Here is a 20540-nt window from a genome sequence, read left to right as displayed (position 1 = left end):
CTGGCGTGCCCATTCTCTCTCTCTCCCTCTATCTGTCTTTCTCTCTGTGTCTGTCGCTCTCAAATAAATAAATAATAAAAAAAAATTAAAAAAAAAAGAAAGGGTACAGAGCATGAGATTATGAGATTCTTTTCTTTTCTTTCTTGCTTAACTCTGTGGTCCAACTCTGGTCCTTTTATTATCCCTGACTGTTTCTTCTAACTGTTCCTCATTTCCTTTTGGATACTGGGCACTTGATTACATCCTTCTTGAGTCTGAATCAGTGAAAAGAAAACTGTAGTGCTCTCCATAGTATGGTTCATTGAATGCCAAATTCTGAAGGGTACAATCACCCAAGCAAGTCCAGGAACATTCTAGAAGGTTTGAAATTCTAGCCGCCAGGTGTTAATACACTTGCTGGCAGATAGGCAGTGGCAGAGGGCAGAGCAGGCTTCCTTCATCAGGGTTAACTGTTACAGTCAGTCCCCAAGCGAGCACCGGGAGCCAGAGCCAGCTTAGGACCTGGAAGATACTAAAGTGACACAAACAGAGAATGCCTCTTTCCTCGTGGAGCTGACACACAAGTGTGGGAGAGACACATCAGGTAGATAATGTGATTAAACAAACCACTACATAGTATGTTACATGGTAAACACCATGGAAAAACTAGACCCGGGCGAGGTCAGGGTGCCTGTTGAGTTTGGTTGGGGTGAGGCTCTATCTGGGGAGGGATGAAAATGTGTTGTTCTAGGAGATCTGAACAGGGACCTGAAGGGAAGGTCAACCCAAACAGAGGTCTGGGAAGAGCACCAAGGACAACAGTGTGTGAAAAACCAGGCTGACCATCACCCAGTGACTAGATGACGAGACGTGAAATACATAATCCTTGGGTTACTTGTCAGCCTTCCAAAACTAAGGACATTCTCCTCCGTCTGACTGCTTGGCTGAGTGCAGAGGACATGATGGGAAGTGAAGCCAGCCAGGCTCACAAAGACCACCACCATCTGACCTCACACACGTGTGAGATCTAAAACAGCTCTCCTCACAGAATTGGATGATGATGTGGCGGTTACCCGGGAAGAGATGTGGACGGGGAAGAGGGAGGTGTTAGTGAAAGGAGACACCAGCACCCTGAGATGCAAGGGGCACTTTTAAGGGATGTCTGTGGTGCTTTTGAGCGTGAAGTGCCCCCCACAGGCCCACGTGCTTTGAATACTTGGCCCCTAGCTGGTGTCCCTCTGGGAAAGTGGTGGAGCCTTCACGAGGTGGAGCCTTGCTGGAGAAAGTGTGTCACTGGGGACGGACCTTCAGGATTTTAGCCCAGCCCACTTGCCAGTGCTGGCCGGCCCTTGCTGGTCCCTCTGTATGGATGATTCATGGCTATGTGAGCCAGCTCCTTGCTCAAACCATGTTTTCCTCACCCATGCTGAAACCTCCCCTCCAAACCGAAAGCCTGCTAAACTCTCTGCTTCTAGCAGCTGCTTCTGGTCAGGTGTTTTGTCCCAGCAATGAAAAGATAACCACTACAGTGTCTTTCGTACAGCAAAATGACTGCAGCTTATGATGATCTATAATCATGAAAAATCCCAAGACAGTGGCTGTTAAGTGTTCTCACTACCAGTGTTAACTATGTGAGGCAACACAATTGTTAGATTTAATTGAATACACATACATTACCACGTTATATGGTAGAATATATGTTTCAAAAAAACCCCTACCCATGTTGTACAAATAAATACATATCATTTTATATGCCAACTCCAGAAAAATCAAGGAGGCTATATCAGTGAAGGGTTAGGAGACAGAGCAGATGCACCTAGGGACTGGATCATGTTGGGTCTCTAGTCAGGAAGCATGTTGGCGATCAAGAATATCACTCAGTACTTCCTGGAGGATGGGTCGCAAAATGAGCTGGTTTGCGAAGGCCTTACAGTCTCCCACCCTCAGAAGCTTCCAGACAAGTGTGTTCCTATTGGATTTTCTACTGAAGTTCATAAGCAGTCGTTACTGCCTTCCAAAGAAGATAGAAATTTTACATACATACATATTTATATATATATATATATATGTATGTATATAATATATAATATGTATTATACTATATGTAATATATAATATATAAACATATACATATACATATACATATATATGTATATAATATATAATATGTATTATACTATATGTAATATATAATATATAAACATAAGCATATACATATACATATACATATATATATATATATATATATATATATAGAGAGAGAGAGAGAGAGAGAGAGAGAGAGAGAGAGAGAGAGAGAGAGAGAAAGACAGAGAGACAGAGAGAGGGAGAGAGTCAAACCTGGGTTTCATAGCCAAGCACCTTAACCCTTAAGCCATCTCTCCAGCCCAGAAGTGGAAACTTCTTGATGCTTTATTTATTTATAAATATATGAGAGAGAGGGAGAAAGAGGTAGAGAGAGAGAGAGAGAGAGAGAGAGAGAGAGAGAGGGAGAGAATGAGCATGCCAGGGCCTCCAGCCACTGCAAATGAACTCCAGACACATGTGCCTTCTTGTGCATCTGGCTTATGTGGGTCCTGGGGCATTGAACCCGGGTCCTTTGGCTTTGCAGGCAAGCCCTTTAACCACTAAGCCATCTTGTCCAGCCCACTGATGCTTCTTTTGAATATTCTTTCAAAATGTTTTTTTTTTTTTTTCCCCATGTTTTTCTGTGTTGTTGTTTTTCCGGGGCCCTACGCATGGTCTTTGTGTTTTGGGTGATCCCTCTGGAGTGGGGAGGGATCAATCTTCTGCCATTGTTCATTTAGAGGCACTTGGGCATAGCCATTGATATAGGGACCTGGGTCACGTGCTTCAGATTTTCTGAATCGGGTCATTGTGTGGACTGAATCCTGACCCCTAAGTAATGTGGTGAACTCTTAAGTCTTGTACCTCAGCAATGGACTTCTTTGGAAGGACAGTGTCAGAGGTAGGGAGTCAAGTTCAGGTGAGGTCACAGAGGAGCCACGTGGGCTGTGTTAAATAAGGCTGGAATGGCCCATCCTCGGGAAGAGCAACCTCTGCAAAGACAGCCTGACAGTCTCCATGTGGGCTAGAAAAGCGCTCTCAGCGTTGTCTGACTCACGGCAGGCTGGATATAATTAGACAAGAGCTGCTTTTGGAGCTGGGGAAGCAAACTGTTCCTTCTTCCTGGAGCCCTGCCTACTTTTGTTGAACATTTTTTAAAAAAAATTATTTTATTTTATTTATTTATTTGAGAGTGACAGACAGAGAGGGAAAGAGGCAGATAGACAGAGAGAGAGAGAGTATGGGTGTGCCAGGGCTTTCAGCCACTGCAAACAAACTCCAGATGTGTGTACCCCCTTGTGCATCTGGCTAACGTGGGTCCTGGGGAACCGAGCCTCGAACCTGGGTCCTTAGGCTTCACAGGCAAGTGCTTAACCACTAAGTCATCTCTCCAGCCCTGAACAGTTTTTTTTTTTTAAACAGAAATGTACTTCTCCTAAATTATACTTTTCATGTAGATTCTCAAAATAATAATAATAATAATAATAATAATTATTATTATTATAATAAAAACAGACTCAAAGCTTACAACCTGGCATAAAGATACTGCTGACTCTTGGTAACACGCTGGTGATCTGAGGGACTTTTCTGTGTGCAGAGCTGTGACGTGGACGTAAGAGGACCTTGCAGTCTCACCTCGGCAGGCTGCAGGGGTCCTTGAGGGTCTGTCCCTCTGCCCCAAAGGCCTTCAGTAAAGCCCTTGTCCAGTCTCCTGCTGCTCGGATGTGCACACTGAAGAAGTCCTCCTGAGGGGCCGAGGTGAGGGTGAAAGGGTGCCACTCGAGCGGGGATATGGATGGACACTGGATAAGGATATACTGTCCGGGTGCCATCCGAAAGTCGCGTTTCTTCATGCGAAGTTCCAGGACTGAGGACGGGTGACTTATCACCTAAGTTAGAATGAGACAGCTATTGGAATTTTCATATAGGTGAAGTAGTCAGAGCATGCTCTTCATTCCATTCAAGGTTTTCAAAATTTTTTATTATTTTTTAAATATTTTATTTTCTATTATTTATTTGAGAGAAGCAAATATATATATGATATAATATGTAATATATAACATATAGTATATAGCATATAATATATAAATAGATAGATAGATAGACAGATAGATAGATAGAGAAAGAATGGGCACCCCAGGGCCTCTAGCCATTGCAAACGAACTCCAGGTACCATCTTGTATATCTGGCTTACATGGGTATTGGGGAATCAAACCTGGGTCTTTAGTCCTCACAGGCAGACACTTTAACCGTTAAGCCATCTCTACAGCCCCAAAGGTCTTCAAAGAAATTTTTTAAATGTTGATTTATTTGCGAGCAACATACAGAGAGAGAAAGAGGGAGAGAGAGAGAGAGAGAGAGAGAGAGAGAGAGAGAGAGAGAGAGAGAGAGAGAAAGAGAGAGAAAGGGCATGCCAGGGCCTTCATTCAGCCACTGAAAACGAATTCCAGATGTATGCGCCCCCTTGTGCATCTGGCTAACGTGGGTCCTGGGTAATCAAGCCTTGAACTGCAGTCCTTAGGCTTCACAGGCAAGCACTTAACTGCTAAGCCATCTCTCCAGCCCGGTCTTCAAAATTTTAAACTGACTTTTCTGGTATATGATTTCCCTATAGCCATTGGTTACTAGTGATACAATTTCATGCCTGGACTTCCAACCTGAAAAAAACAATTAAATGCTTGGGCTGGGGAGATGGCTCCATGCTTCCAAAGCCTGCTGACCCCAGTTCAATTCTTCAGTATCCACGCAAGCTATGTGCACAAAGTGGCATATACATCTGGAGTTTATTTGCAGTAGTCTTCTCTCTCTCTCTCTCTCTCTCCCCCAATAACTTCTCTCTTGCTCTCACTCTCTCTGCTTGCAAATAAATGAAAATATTTTTCCAAATCAAAATATTGGAATTCACTGTTGAGCACGTTTTGCCAGATCACCAGTAACTGCACTTGGGTGTGAAGCAGTGATGTAATGACAGACGCCTGACTGCCTGCCTTCAATGGTCAAGCATCCCAGAGCCCCATTAACCAGCTCCAGTGAAATTCACACGGGATATAATGTGTATATATCACTTAATTCTACTTGATTCATGGAAATTTTCAGCTCATTATCTTCACTTTAAAGCATCTAGTTTTAATAGTGTTACCATTGGCAGCCAGTTGCACATGTCAATTAACCCTGCAACTTCTAGCTGAATAACTTTTTTCTACCTCTTACTGAAATGTTTCACTTTTTTTTTTTTTTTTTTTGGTTACTATCTTCTTGGGTCTTAGCCTCAGGTGTACGTACGTGTGGAGAAAGGTCTCTAAAGCTTCTAAGAGATCTTTCTGCCTAGTTACTTGTCTGAGGAAAGAATGAATCGTCCGCCACAGATTTCCGTCCCCCAAGTCTTCTTAAAAAAATTTAGTATCCAAATAATTGGAATAGTACTTTTCCATTTGGAGAGCATTTCACAGCATTTTAGTGTTTAGTTCTAGATTTCTGTTTTCCCTGCTAACATTGGTTCTGTGATTGCTGTCTCCCTGGTAACAGGTAGGTGTCCACAATTTTCCATTCCAGTTTAACATCCTCTGGTGCTTAACTTAAACTCGGAAGCAGCCCAGACACACGCTAAAGGGTTCGGGAAGGACTCCTTGCACTTCATTTTCCATGAGAACGGCGAAGGGGAGATGGTGTTCTGCTAAGACTGTGTTCCCTGTGGGGCTGGAGAGATGACTTAGCAGTGAAGGCACTTGCCTGGGAAGCCTAAGGACCCAGGTTTGATCCCCCAGTACCCATGTAAGCCAGATCTACAAGGTGTTGCATATGTCTGGAATGCATTTGCAGTGACTGGAGGCCCTGGCATGTCCATTCTCTTTCTCTATCTTCCTCTCTCTCTCTCAAGTAAGTAAATAAATAAATAAAAATATTAATTTTTTTCTTTTTTTACAAATTTTTATTTATTTATTTGAGAGCGACAGACACAGAGAGAAAGACAGATAGAGGGAGAGAGAGAGAATGGGCGTGCCAGGGCTTCCAGCCTCTGCAAACGAACTCCAGACGCGTGCGCCCCCTTGTGCATCTGGCTAACGTGGGACCTGGGGAACCGAGCCTCGAACCGGGGTCCTTAGGCTTCACAGGCAAGCGCTTAACCGCTAAGCCATCTCTCCAGCCCTAATTTTTTTTCTTAAATTGTGCTCCCTGAATCTTAGAAGTACTTTTGTGTATTTGCTGTACATGCATTCTTTATCAGTCTGTTCCTATCTACTTCCAACGTGAAGTAACAATACCTGAAGAGCCACGAGGATAAATAGCCAAACAGGAAGGTCCCGCCAGGTAGCGTTCCTGTAGGCAGGGTAGAGATCCAGGTTCACCCTTCCTCTCCATCTTGGGACCCTAGCTTTTATTCTTGCTCAGAACCTGTGACTAATTTTCTGGCCTCTCTTCACTGGTCCCTAGAAAGAGTGTGGGTACTTAACAATGTTTGTATAACATTGGTGTGCTTGCAAATTCCTTTTCTTTTTTTTAATGTTATTTATTTATTTGAGAGTGACAGACATAGAGAGAAAGACAGATAGAGGGAGAGGGAGAGAATGGGCGCGCCAGGGCTTCCAGCCTCTGCAAACGAACTCCAGACGCGTGCGCCCCCTTGTGCATCTGGCTAACGTGGGACTTGGGGAACCGAACCTCGAACCGGGGTCCTTAGGCTTCACAGGCAAGCGCTTAACCACTAAGCCATCTCTCCAGCCCTAATTTTTTTCTTTATGAGGTGCTGGAAGTCACTATGACCAATGTCAATCATCTTTAGTCCCCCGTCCTTTCCTCCCCACAGCGAAACCAGAATAGAGAGGAATGCAGATAACCGAGTGCTGTGCCATGAGCCTTTCTCGGAATTCCTTCTAAGCAGCATGGAGCCTTGATCCCTGTCTCCAGTCAAATTAGTCACACTAAAAGATGCTCCAGATACTCGCAATTATTAGAACCGAAGATGAGCCTCTAAATTACAGACAGTCCTGCAATAAAAATGGCGAATTAAAAACTTGGGCTAATAAAAAATTTTCGTCTATCCTCAGGCTTTTATTCAGACATAAAGCGGCACACGTACCTTGGTAACGACAACTTCTTGTTGAAATCGCCAGAGCCTAATTATTCTTTCAAGTGCATACAAGACCACAGGGCCCAAAACCCACTTCCAGGCCTGGAGAGACAGAGAGAAAATAAAACACAAATATTTTCAATTTGAACCAAATCAATGTATAACATGATAAGGTTTAGATATTTTCCTTAACTTTGCCCCAGTTGTCCACAACAAAGATGTCCCCTTGTATTTAATACAATAACATCCAATTATTCCTTGGAGCTGACAAGCTTATTTAAGAGATTAAACTCTTCTATATTGGTTTTTATGCTTACTTGATCAATGATGCCTTTATGTAATTAGAAATAATTGAATTTGCAAAGAAATACGAAAGCAGATTGATGTTTATGTTACATACGACGGGGTCGTAAATGCTTCCAACTCAGCCAAAGTCAAAGGCCTGTTATTACAGAGCAGCACCATTCAGCCAACAGAGGACATGAGAAATTAAATGAAAACATTTCACATGGTGAGTGTGTGTGTGTGTGTGGGGGGGGAATAATGCTTTACAACTGGGAGATCCGGCTAAATGAACACATCCACGCAACCAAATTTATCTGGAATGAGATGTCAAGCTAGATTCTTTTATGTAAGTCTTGAAGTGGAGGTTTATTTAATATAATTAATTTGTTTTTTAGGGGTGTGTGTGTGTAATATGTGGTATATGCACTGATAGAGGCCCGGAGAAGACATATCCGGAGTCTTCCTCTATTGTTCTTCCTCCTTATTTCGCTGAGACACAGTCTCTCAGTGAACCTGGAGCTTCCTGTTTTTTTTTTGTTTTTTTTTTTGTGAAGCTAGACTGGTTGATCACTGATCCCCAGAAATCCTCCTGTCTCCACGCTCCCAAGCATGTGGAACCCAGCTATGCTTTTTGTGTGGGTGTTTGGGATTGAACTAAGGTCCTTCTGCTTGCGCAGCAAACACTCTTACCTACTGAGCCACCTTCCTGGCTCCAGCCAGCTAGATTCTGAGCATCTTAAATATCAGTTACAGAAACAGCAAAAGCCAGCTGTGGTGGCTCACGCCTTTAATCCCAGTATTTGGGAGGCAGAGGGGGAAGGATCACCCTGAGTTTGAGGCCACCCTGAGACTCCATAGTGAATTCCAGGTCAGCCAGACCCTACCTTGGGAAAAAAAAAAAAAAAAAAAAAAGCAGGGAAAAAGAATCAAAAATTGTCTGGAGAACAGTGACAGGGGAAATTTCCATTTTTATTAAATAAGTCAGTTACTATGTTAAGCCTTCAGATGTGTAATCTGCATTATAGATGATCAGCTCACCAGCAGTCTTGTATCAGGTGCGTGTATAACACAAGGTGTCTTTCTCCAGGTTACAATTTCTGAAGTCTTATATTAGGTCTGATGTCAAACAATTACATGGGGCCTGTGATGTTCTCTTCATTTTAAATTTTTTTTTGTTTTAATTTTTATTTGAGAGCAACAGAGAGAAAGAGGCAGTGGGGGGGGGGGGTTAGGGTGGGCACACCAGGGCCTCCAGCCGCTGCAAACGAACTCCAGACACGTGCGCCCCCTTGTGTATCTGGCTGACATGGGTCCTGGGGAATCAAACCTTGAACTGGGGTCCTTAGGCTTCACAGGCAAGCGCTGAACCGCTAAACCATCTCTCCAGCCCCTCTTCATTTTATAGACGAGGAACCTCCGGCTCAGGAAGACCAAGCTTGTCAACCAGGCTCACCAGGGCAGTGAAGTGCCCATTGCATATGTGTCTCACGTGTGCTTGGCACCCAGCCTCAGAGCTCTCAGGACCCCAGATCCGGAGCATTTACTAGACAATGGGAATGAAATCACACTGTTTTCTGCCCAACACGAAAATCAGAAACTCATAAGATCACTGACTTTTGGGTATTCAGGATTCCTAAAAATCTAGTCTCAATCTTACAGGAAAAAAAATTGACATTCTGGGAATGGGTTTGACCTTTCTAAATTTATTTACTTATCTTTATTTTTATTTTTATTTTTTGAAGTAGGATCTCGCTCTAGCCTAGGCTGACCTGGAATTCGCTATGTAGTCTCAGGGTGGCCTCAAACTCACGGTGATCCTCCTACCTCTACCTCCCTATATTTATTTATTTTCAATGAGAGAGAGGGAGAGAGAGAGAGAGAGAAAGAGAGAGAGAGAGAGAGAGAGGAGAGAATAGGTGCTCCTGGCCTCCACCCATTACAAATGAGCTACAGCTGCATGCACCACCTTGTGTATCTGGCTTTACATGGGTCCTGGGGAGTCAAACTTGGGTCCTTGGTTTTTGCAGGCAAGTGCCTTAACCAGTCCCCCCCTTTTTTTTTTGAGGTAGGGTTTCACTCTAGCCCAGGCTGACCTGGAATTTACTATGTAATCTCAGGGTGACCTCGAACTCACAGTGATCCTCCTACCTCTGCCTCCTGAGTGCTGGTATTAAAGACATGCGCCACCACGCCTGGCTAACCAGCTCCATATATTTTTTTAAATTTTTTATTTAATTGAGAGAGAGAGAGAGAAAGGGAGGGGGAGAGAGAGAACAAGAATGGGCTTGCCAGAGCCCCCTGTAAAGAAACTCCAGATGCATGCACCACCTTGTGTGTCTGGCTTTACATGGGCACTGGGGAATCTAACTTGCGACCTGAGGCTTCTCTCCAGCCCCAGGATTGGGTTTTCTAGGGAGTCTGAACTCTACCCAAGAGAGCCCAGGCTGGACCCAATGCTTGGAAAATATCCCTAAATTTCCTTTGTGACATTCTCAGTCTATCTTGACCTTCATAGGGTCAGCTTCCTTCTTTTAAATCTGCATGCTCTTTTTTTAAATTTATTAAGTTTTTATTTATTTAGTTGAGAGCAATAGACATATAGAGAAAGAGGGGGAGAAAGAGAGAGAGAGAGAGAGAGAGAGGGAGGGAGAGAGAGAGAGAGAATGGGTGCACCAGGGCCTCCAGCCACTGCAAACGAACTCCAGACGCGTGCGCCCCCTTGTGCATCTGGCTAACGTGGGTCCTGGGGACTCGAGCCTTGAACCGGGGTCCTAAGGCTTCACAAGCAAGCGCTTAACTGCTAAACCACCTCTGCAGTCCAACTCTGGATGTTCTTTCAATTATCATTGCTTTCTATCTCCCTGCTGGTCATCTGGGTTCACCTATAAGATCATAACCCTTTTAGCATCATTTATGTTTTTTTAAAATCTTTCTTCTTTCTAATTCCTTCTTGCTTATTTTTGGCTCTGTTTACAAGGCACCTCTCTTCACTACGCCAGCTCCTTCAGCCTCTTACCTGGAGGTCTCTTGTTTGCTGGTTAAAGGCAAAATTTTATGCAAGCACCACAAAGCAATTTTCACCCACTTACTCTTTCCTGCCCTACTGGGGTTTAGCGACGTGTTCAGAACAGTAGGGGGAATCAAAGCCTCGGTCCCCTTGTGCTGAGGTGAGGCAGTGCGAACTAAACACGGGGAAGTGACAGGGGGATGGGTCCGGACCACGACAATGAAGCTCTAACTCTTCACGAGCTTAGAGAAAGATTTTCGAAGACGCTCGCATAGTCTTTGTGTATTTTCACACATAATCTTCTCTATCCACTTTGAAACATTTTGGACATCACAGGCCTCCTTTTGGTGGTGTGAAATCAGCCATGGCCTCCAATGATTCCATGCTGATGGCATGCAACGGATTATTATTATTTTTTTCATGTTTATCCAGGAAGAAAAATGTAAGCTAATTAATCCTTGTTTCTATCTCTGCTGTAGTATACAAATTGCTCCAGAAGGGATAGCGTGGTTTACTTTCACTGTGATACTCCTGGATCCTGGAAGTTCAGGAACGAGGAGATGCGATTAGGAATGAATATTAGGAAGCTGGCGGTCGGCATGGACAAGAATGAGCACAGCGGACAGGGAGCTCGCCTCCCCGCCCCAGCAGCAGCGGCCCACGGCTGGCTGTGGCCTTGGACCTATTGTTTTTTTCCTGTGTCTTCACTCACTCAGGTATACATGTGTTGGACTTTTTTGTGTGTACTTTAGGACATGATTAGAGAAAAATTATTTAAGCTCCCTCCAAGCTCTTCAATGTTTTGGATTTGTTCACAGAGATCAATATAAAGTTGGGAACATGAAAATGTGAGTCTTAGAGGAAGGCCACAGATCCAGGGAATCTTTCAGTGTGTGGAGAAGGTCATGGCTCCAGAGCCCGGGGCTCTGGTTTCCTGATGTGTCTTGGCTAGGAATGCCTCTTGTGCCATAGGTCACAATGTGATGGGCTGGGAAGATGACCTCAGTGGCGGAGTGAGAGCAGCTTACTTGTACAACCTGCTGGCCTGGGTTTGATGCACCAGTGGCCAAGTAAAGGCAGATGTGCAATGTGGTATATGTGTCTGAAGTTCATTTGTAAGGGCAAGAGGCCCTGACTTGTCCACACTCTGTCTGCCTCTCTCTTTTTCAAATAAAGAAATAAGAATATTTAAAAGAAAGAATTTGAAACTCCTTGGGCCTCATTATCCTCATGTCTTAAAAAAAATCAGAATTTTGTTTTTTAGCATATCAGTTTCTCTAATGCTAATATACTATGTGATATGTTAGCTTTCCTTTTGTTTTTCCTCTAAAAAAGACTCAGAAAGTCACAGCACAGTATGTTCCGATAGAAATGAAACAGTTGATTTGATAGCAGCAATAATGAAACTTGTTTTTTGTGCTTTCATTCCTACCAGAACATAAGAACATACTGTCTTTGATTCTATTTTATGTGTGTGGTTATGAAGAGCTTCTTTTTCTTTTATTCATTTTTGTTTGTTTGTTTTTATTTTTGTTTTTGCTTTTTTTTTTGAGGTAGGGTCTCACTTTAGCTAAGGCTGACCTGGAATTCACTCTGCAGTCTCAGGGTGGCCTTGAACTCACGGTGATCCTCCTACCTCTGCCTCCCGAGTGCTGGGGTTAAAGGCGTGCGCCACCACGCCAGGCAAGAGCTTCTTTTTCTGTACTGTAAGATTTATTGGGACAGGACCCGCACCTCTGCAAACACGTTACAGCCACTATGTGGCAGTTTGGGAACTGACTCTCTCCTGGGTCCAGCTTCTTCCTTTCCTTCAATGACCATTGTTTGCTAATGCTGCAGAGATAGGTGCTTCTTTGGTTAGGAAGGACCAGACATCTTTTTAGGCTGGATTGCACCTACTACATTAGAATCCAGAGTCCTGTTTGCCTGTGAGTTTGGGGATGGAAAGGAGTCAGACCCAAGAGGACAGTCAGTTTACATAAGGTGATGTACAAAGGATTCTTTGTCGCAACTTGGGGAATAATGCACTAGTAAGTATGGCACCAATAGAAACACCATGGGAAGAGCCGAGTGAAGAGAGGCGAAGTAGAAGAAACAGCCTGGTCGAGGAGGGTGAGGTGCCATGCAGCGCAGGGTCCTTCCTGTCCTTGGAATGCCTTTCTGATTCAGTGTCCATAAGACATCAGAGGGAATATTGTATGGCTCAGCCAAGCGATAATTGCACAGCCCACACACGCTTTGGATCAGGATCCATTAAAAATAATAGGAGAGAGTGACACCAGGAGTTTGGGTGTGCAAGGAGGTGTAGCAGGGGAGTTGCCAGAGAGATGGGTAAGTTCCCCCTCTTAATGATAATTAATGCCAGCAGAGGCTGCTGGGAGAGGGGCCTGTCTGTATTCATGAGGTGTGGGAGAATATTGATTTTTTTTTTTTTTTTTATGGAGACACTGTAGCTGAAAATTTTAGAGAGGCATGCGTGTTTCTCATTAATATGCAGGCTGGGTAGTGGCTACTGAGAGTTGAGTTGAAGACAGAGACAATCTATACCGGCCATTAAAAGAACCACAGTCTAATGGGCACATCTATTTCATTTCTCTCAATTTTAAGCATTTCTCCCAGCAGTTTCACCCTTAAAAACCTGACAATTTAATATATCTGAGGGTTTAAAAAATAGTGATTATTTATATTCTTCCTATGTGGACGATGACTTAGTTTTCTGAATCCCCACCACTTACGTATGATTATTATATTCTCTTATCCCATTTTTTTTTTTTTTTTTTTTTTTGGTTTTTCAAGGTAGGGTTTCACTCTAGCCCAGGCTGACCTGGAATTCACTATGGAGTCTCAGGGTGGCCTCGAACTCACAGCGATCCTCCTACCTCTGCCTCCCAAGTGCTGGGATTAAAGGCGTGCGCCACCACACCCGGCTCTTATCCCATTTTTAAATGATGCACTATTTTGTGCACTTACTTCTTTTTATTTTAATCTATTAGCTTCATTTATTTTCTGTCATACATAGTCCAGTTAAACCAAAAGTTTGCCCTGTTTCAGGAGACTGGCAGAGACCAAGTAGGATAATCATTATTGGTTACCCATGTCACCACCTGTAAGGCAGTGACTTACCCAGAAAAATCTAACTCTTGAGATCTGTGAACACTGTCATCCATTCAAATCAATTGAGTCTCTTCTTGGCCAGCACAGTCATTATTTCGCTTAGGAGAGCACAATTAGAACAATGAGTAGACGCACTGGATAATACAATTCTCTTTTTCCCTTCCTTCCTTCATTGTTTTTAAAAAATATTTTTATTTATTCATTTGTTGGACAGAGAGGGGGGAGAGAGAGAGAGAGAGAAAGAGAAAATGGGTGTACCAGGGCCTCCAGCCACTGCAAACAAACATTCAGCACATGCACCATTATGTGCATCTGGCTTATGTGGGTCCTGGGGAATTGAACCGTGGTCCTAAGGCTTTGCAGGCAAGTGCCTTAACCACTAAGCCATCTCCCCAGCCCCCTTGTTTTTTTCTTTTTGGTTTTTCAAGGTAGGGTCTCACTCTGGTCCAGGCTGACCTGGAATTAACTGTGTAGTCTCAGGGTGGCCATGAACTCACTGCAATCCTCCTACCTCTGCCTCCCGGGTGCTGGGATTAAAGGCATGCACCACCATGACCCCGGCTCTTTTTTTTTTTTTTTCCGGTAGGGTTTCACTCTATCCCAGGATGACCTGGAATTCACCATGTAGTCTCAGAATGGCCTAAAACTCATGGCAATCCTCCTACCTTAAAGGCATGTGCCACCATGCTGGGCCAATTTTTCTGAACCACAGGAGTGGTAGAAAGAAAGAAGGTAAGTATGTTTATGCAGAGTGTGTGGTTCTCCTTGTCCTCCTTTCGTCAGAGAGGGAGAGGGCGGCAGGCAGGGGGCAGGCAGAGCCAGAGAGAAGGTGTGGAGTGTGGGGAGTCAGGAGGCTGTGTCCCCAGAGCCATTGTTGTGCTGTTAAGAAACCCCACAGGCCGGGCATGGTGGCGCACGTGGGAGGCAGAGGTAGGAAGGAGCACTGTGAGTTCGAGGCCACCCTGAGACTCCATAATGACTTCCAGGTCAGCCTGGGCTAGAGTGTGAAACTGTGCCTTGAAAAACCAAAAAAAAAAAAAAAAAAAAGAAACCCCATAGCATCAGACATCCATATTTCATATTTAAACATTAGTAGAACCTTTCAAAGATGAGCAGAGTGCTTTTGGCTCTTTTAAAATTATTCATAACTTGGGCTGGAAAAAATAGGTTAGAGGTTAAGGCATTTGCCTGCAAAGCCAAAGGACCCAGGTCCTATTCCCCAGTATCCACATCAGCCAGATGCACAAGGTGGTGCATGCATCTGGGGTTTGTTTGCAGTGACTAGAAGCCCTGGAATACCAATTCTCCCTCTCTATCTGCCTCTCCCCCACCAAATAAATAAATAAAAATAAAATATTAAAAAGAGTTATCCACAACTAGATTTCCTCACTAGCTCACTTAATAAAGAGTTGACTTTGCTTAGTGGTGATATGTGTTGATCTTTCTTGAAGGATACACAAGTTCTCGGTATTTTAACAGTGGGGCGGTTGCTTTTAAAAAGCAACCAAGTTCATTCTTACCGAAGGCTCCTTGCCAGAAAATTGAGGTACGGGACACAGGGACGATTCCTGCCATTCAGCATAGTGGTCTTTACAGAAGGTGACATTGTGCACTGAGAGACTCTCTGGAGTTTGTCCTCGAATAATCTGACTTATTAAAAAAAAAACACACACACACACAAAAATGTCAGGCTGATTTGGTGCGGTCGGCTTTGCTACACACAAATTTATCCTCTACAATGGGCTCTGGAGCGACGTCTCCTTTTCTTCAAACTTGGGCTGTCACTCATTTCTTTCAGCCTCTTTAAAAATAGGCATTTAAAAAGCTTTGGATAACTTTGAAGATCCCAGAAAAAGAAGTGCCCCTCTGTGGTATCCTGTGTTAGACTGAAAGTGTCTATATTAGAGAATTCATAATGAAGGAAATTGTTTGAACATATCCTTTTGTAGACTGTTGAATTTAATTAGGTTTCATCTTGTCCTGATTGCTGATTTGGGCTAATTGGCTAACTTTGTACTATTTGGTTCTTATGCAGATTGGTTTAACTTCTCCCCTTCGTAGTTTGTGCCTGAGTACTTAGAAATTTCCAAGTGAACCGATCAAAGGAAGCGCCTGCAATCATGGTATTCCTCCCCTCCCCCCTCCCCTCCGCCCCAGTGACCACTAGCAGCCTTAGCATTTGACAAGGTCAAAAGAGGTCACGATGAAGTGTGTCTTCAAGGCAGTGTTGATGAATTTAAGAGTAGAAAGAGAAGCCAGCCAGCACACACGGAGCACTGGATGAAGAGTCCTGTAATCTTGCAATGTTGTATTTGCCACAAGGGGTCTGTGGACTGACCTCTGCCAATTGCTTCCATGTACACACTCAGGGGTCGTGACTGGTACCTTTGAAAAGCTGAAAAGGACCAGGCCTTGAGGTCACGTACTCTGGGAGTTGCTCAACTCCTGGGTGCTCATGACTGAGATGCACTAATTAATTTGAGGTTTTCATGCACTGAGAAACATTAGCACCCCAACAATTCATATCCTGGGCCACCTGTGGAGTAAGTGTTCCCCCTTTTGCATCGTAGGGCATAGGAGGAAGGGACAATAATGCCCTTAGGAACATTCTGCTGTCAGCTAGAACTGACACCTTGGTCTTTGTCCCACTTTGTTTTATGAAAGTCATGTGAACTTGGTAACATTCCTTGGGAGTCAGATGAGCAAGACTGGGTAAATCTCCCATGTACAAATGATGCCCACACAGGAACAAGGTGGTTAGTGAGTGAGAGCCAGAGGCAGGTGCCATGCATGCCAACACCTTCACTCTCAGGTGTTTGGCAACATTCCCTATGCTGTCTAAACGAGGCCCCAGATCACCCCATGAATGCTGTCTTATTAGAATGTTTAAAAACATTGTAACCATCTCCATCGACGCCTTCCCATAATAAGTGGACTTGTGAGCTCTAAAATATTTCAACAATCCTACTTTTTTGGATAATTTATGTGGAATTAGAAAATTACTTTTTATTTTTCCTTTTTCTGGTTTTTCAAGGTAGGGTCTTAGTCTGGCCCAGGCTGACCTGGAATTAACTATGTAGCCTCAGGGTGGCCTCAAATTCATGGTGATCCTCCTACCTCTGCCTCCCTAGGGCTGGGATTAAAGGTGTGCACCACCACGCCCAGCAAAAATTTCTTTTGATGTAAACAGCAGCTACAGAATACATTAAGCTGAGAAGATTAAATAAAGCCTTTTAACTAAGTTAAAATAACTAAGTAAAAAAGGGCTGGGGAGATGGCTTAGCAGTTAAGGCGCTTGCCTGTGAAGCCTAAGGACTCATGTTTGACTCCCCAGGTCCCACATAAGCCAGCCGCACAGTGACACAAGCGTGCAAGGCTGCACACGCGCACAGGGCTGCACTCATCTGGAGTTCGGTTGCAGTGACTGAGGCCCTGCTGTGCCATTCTCTCTCTCTCACTCTAACACATTAAAAAAAAGAAAACAGGCCAGTCTGTTGGGCTTGCTTCAAAAAAAAGCCAAACAACAAACTAAAAATTCATCTTATGCAATATTTGGATATCAAAATTGTCTCCTACAAGATGCCCACTGACATTCTCTCATGCTTCTGAAGTGTGCCAAGGTATGAGTGCAGGGGCTGTGGGTTCTGTGGGGCATGTGGGCATAAATTCTATGAAGAAGACAGTCACTTCATGCACGGCTTCTAGCTGGTACTAGGTTGGGCCCAGGGAGGAGCATTAGACAGGCAGACTCACGCTCTCGAGTAGAACACAGGACTATTCCACCCTGACCCTGCCTGCTCCCAAAGAAAAGAAAGGTGAGGTTCCCAGCCTGAAATAGCCAGTTGTGGCTACTTTTAAGCTGAAAGCAGATAGAAAGAAAGCCTTGATCCAGCCAGCAGCATAACCATGAAGGTTGGCTGATTAAGTCCAACCCTTGTCTTCCGAGTGGATGTGTCATGAAAGCATAGGATGGAGAGGAAACTCTTACTGAAACCCAGCTGGCAAAGCAAGAAATGTGACCCCTCCCAGGATCAGGACCCTGACCCAGAAGCAACATCACAAGTGACCCACTCGGCTGCAGATCCTAAAAATCTCTGTGGGACCTGATGTCACCGGGAGAATGGCCTTCACTGTCCAGGCATCTTGGGAAGCCGTGCATCTGCTCCTCCAGGTCTGCGAGGAAAGAGGTCCCCTTGGTCCACGACCCTCCATGTTTAGCAGAGGCAAGGGTAGGCACATGAGGGCTGCGGAGGGACAGGCTGTGGCGGAAGGTGAGAGAAGGTGTTCTGGCTGGCCAAGCCAATGTCAACATCACCAGCCACATGGTTATAAGACACAAGGAAGGCTTAACTGACAAAAATAATAATGGGTAGGACCCCTGCTTTTCAAGGCTTGCTAATAGTCTATATGATTGTTGTCTAAAGACTAGTGTTTCTGTCTGACTCTCCCGTTTGTTCATCTGGGCCCTTGGGTGCATTGCTTCATCCTCTGAACATTTGGCGTCTCCTTGGGAACTAGGACCCCACCACCTTCTCTGCTTGACAGAACTGCGTGCGGTCAAGGTCAAGTTGACCATGCATCTTACTGTGCCTTGAAAGACGTAGCATGCATATGAAAGGCATCAACTTATGAAATAATTAAAGCGGAACAAGCTTCTGTTCCAACAGCAATTAATCAATCAATTTAATTACTTCAAGACCATTAATTAATACTTAAAGGACTAAAAATCATGGTATTTGCGAATGAATACATTGTGTGCCCTCAGATAGTTCGGATGCTAGTTCTGCTTCTTGATGAAGGCATTAAAAACACCAGGAGAGTGGTGAATGCCAGAACATAGTCTCTGGGTGGATATCTGGGCAAAGAGGAATCTCAGAGGATAGATGGGAAACTGAGACTCAGAGAATTGCAAGAGTTTATCTATGGTCACCGTCATGGTTAACAGTAGAACCGATCTGGAGCCCAGGCCAGACATATCCATCTCTCACCTTCTCCTCTCACACACTGGGCTGCCTAGTTGGTGATTTTTGTCAGGCAATGGTGAAAATTGGGTATCAAAAATGTACCTTCTGACTAGTCCCACATAAGTTGCATTGTAGAAACAGGTACCGAATGAGGCAGGGATCTCCTACCATTCGGAACGCATTAGGATTCCTGAATCTTATGAACATGTCAAGAATCCCTAACACAGATGGGGAGGGAAGATAAATACCAAACTTTTCCATCCACACAGTTTCTATTCTATATTACGAAAAGGTGTTTACAGTAGTGAATATGCATTTTCCAAGTTTCCAAATTTTCCATTCTGCAGATGGTCACTTGATCAAAAGGAAGATTATTCCTCTTTTAAAAGATGTTTATTTACTTATTTATTTGAGGAAGAGAGAGAGAGAGAATGGGCATGGTAAGACCTCTAGCCATTGCCAACAAACTCCAGACACATGCACCACTTTGTGCATCTGGCTTTATGTGGTTCCTGGGGAATTGAACACAGGTCATTAGGCTTTGCAGGTAAACACCTTCACTGAGACATCTCTCCAGGCCAGATTATTTCTTAACACTCTGAGACTCATATGGCCTTACCCTGTCCCGTGGATAGCCAGACCAATGAAGAAGATGATGAAAATATGGTGTGTGTACCAAAACAACTCATAGGAGGCCTGTCGGATTAACTCAGTAGACGAGGTCACGATCAAGATCAAAGCCAGGGAGATCACAAGGCCAGTCACACCTGCTATTGTTGTTAGTGACTCGGTGGTCACGGTCTATGGAAAACAAATCCAGCACATTAAAATGAACACTAAATTCATATTTTCATGCAGTTTTGCATTTTCAGGGTTTCAACAAAGAGCCACTCAAAATGTTCTGCTCAGAGGTATAGGACCTTAAGGAGGCCTGAGCACAATTCAAGAAATGAGCTTTTCAAGTCCTTTCCCTCCCCCTCCGCATTATAGGGTGAACATTGCTTTTGCATAAGTTTTATACGATAGGGCTGGGAAGATGGCAAGCATGAGGACCTGTGTTTGGATACCAGTACCTACATACAAGCCCGGGTACGGTGACATACCCCTGTGGTCTCAACATTGAGGATGCAGAGACAGAGCGTCCCTGGAGCTTACTGGCCAAGCTAGCTAGACTACCCAAGTCAGTGCGCTCTAGGCTCCGTGAGAGGCCCTGTCTCAAAGAATAAACTGGAGAGTGACTGAAGAAGATCCTTCCCCCATTGTGGATGAGCGGCTTCCACACACATGTGCATAAACATACAGTACCCATACACATGCACACACACACACACACACACACACACACACACACACGTGTGCAAAAAATTCTAAAATCCTCTTATGTTTCCCACTTGTATAAATGAATTTCTATGTCAAAGCCACTATGTTGGTTTTAAATGAGAGGGGATTTTTAAGACAAAATGCTGTGAAGTACATTCAAGGTTTAAGTTTTCTAATATTTAAAATAAAAATGTGGATCACCATGCTTAATTGCATTTTAACATTAATAAACACATTTTTTTGCAAGGGTCCTTAGGGGCACCCTCTAATACAGCAGCTGCTCCCCCTGCTCCCCTGGTAGTTACTCTGTGCTCTTACTTTTTAATTGGAAGGACCATGACTTGCATTTCTTTCACATTAACTCAGGGGGCCTGGAATAAGGCTTGGTAAAATCCTCGTAATCAATAAACGTACAGCTATTCTTATCCAGCGGATACTCCCAAAGGGGCAGCATTTTGACCCATGAGTGCTAGGGACAGTTAAATAGCCTCTTAGAATAGTAATCACTAGGCATTTTGTTTTTCTTGTGGGTTTCCCGTATTCTTGCTTCGTCATTAGTATTCACAGATCATCCTTGCAATGCTGAGCCAACCATGAGCTCAATAAGCCCATGCTCTCTCTATCTTTTGTCAGTGAAACCTCATTAATTTGGGCTGCTTTGAGATCTGGAGGTAATTTGGACAGAGACTTCTCCATTGTTTATTTATTTTTATTCATAGAGCAAAGGGTGGAATAT

The 20540-nt window shown here is 43.9% G+C and overlaps 1 protein-coding gene across 1 annotated transcript in view; it reads right to left on the bottom strand.

The window, feature by feature from the left end:
- Positions 1–20540, bottom strand: part of Nox3 (NADPH oxidase 3) — a 73614-nt gene that overhangs the window by 39423 nt on the left and 13651 nt on the right. The window contains exons 6-9 of the mRNA XM_004651111.3: positions 19104–19285; positions 15041–15170; positions 7124–7216; positions 3682–3935 (exon numbers count right to left, since the gene is read on the bottom strand). Coding sequence (XP_004651168.2) covers positions 3682–3935; positions 7124–7216; positions 15041–15170; positions 19104–19285 — 659 coding nt within the window. The remainder of the gene's footprint in view (positions 1–3681; positions 3936–7123; positions 7217–15040; positions 15171–19103; positions 19286–20540) is intronic.

The sequence above is a fragment of the Jaculus jaculus genome, chromosome 9 (genome assembly GCF_020740685.1).
Source record: "Jaculus jaculus isolate mJacJac1 chromosome 9, mJacJac1.mat.Y.cur, whole genome shotgun sequence".
Lineage (NCBI taxonomy): Eukaryota > Metazoa > Chordata > Mammalia > Rodentia > Dipodidae > Jaculus > Jaculus jaculus.
The sequence above is the reverse complement of the archived record's forward strand: the minus strand, read 5'-3'. Positions and strand labels throughout refer to the sequence as shown.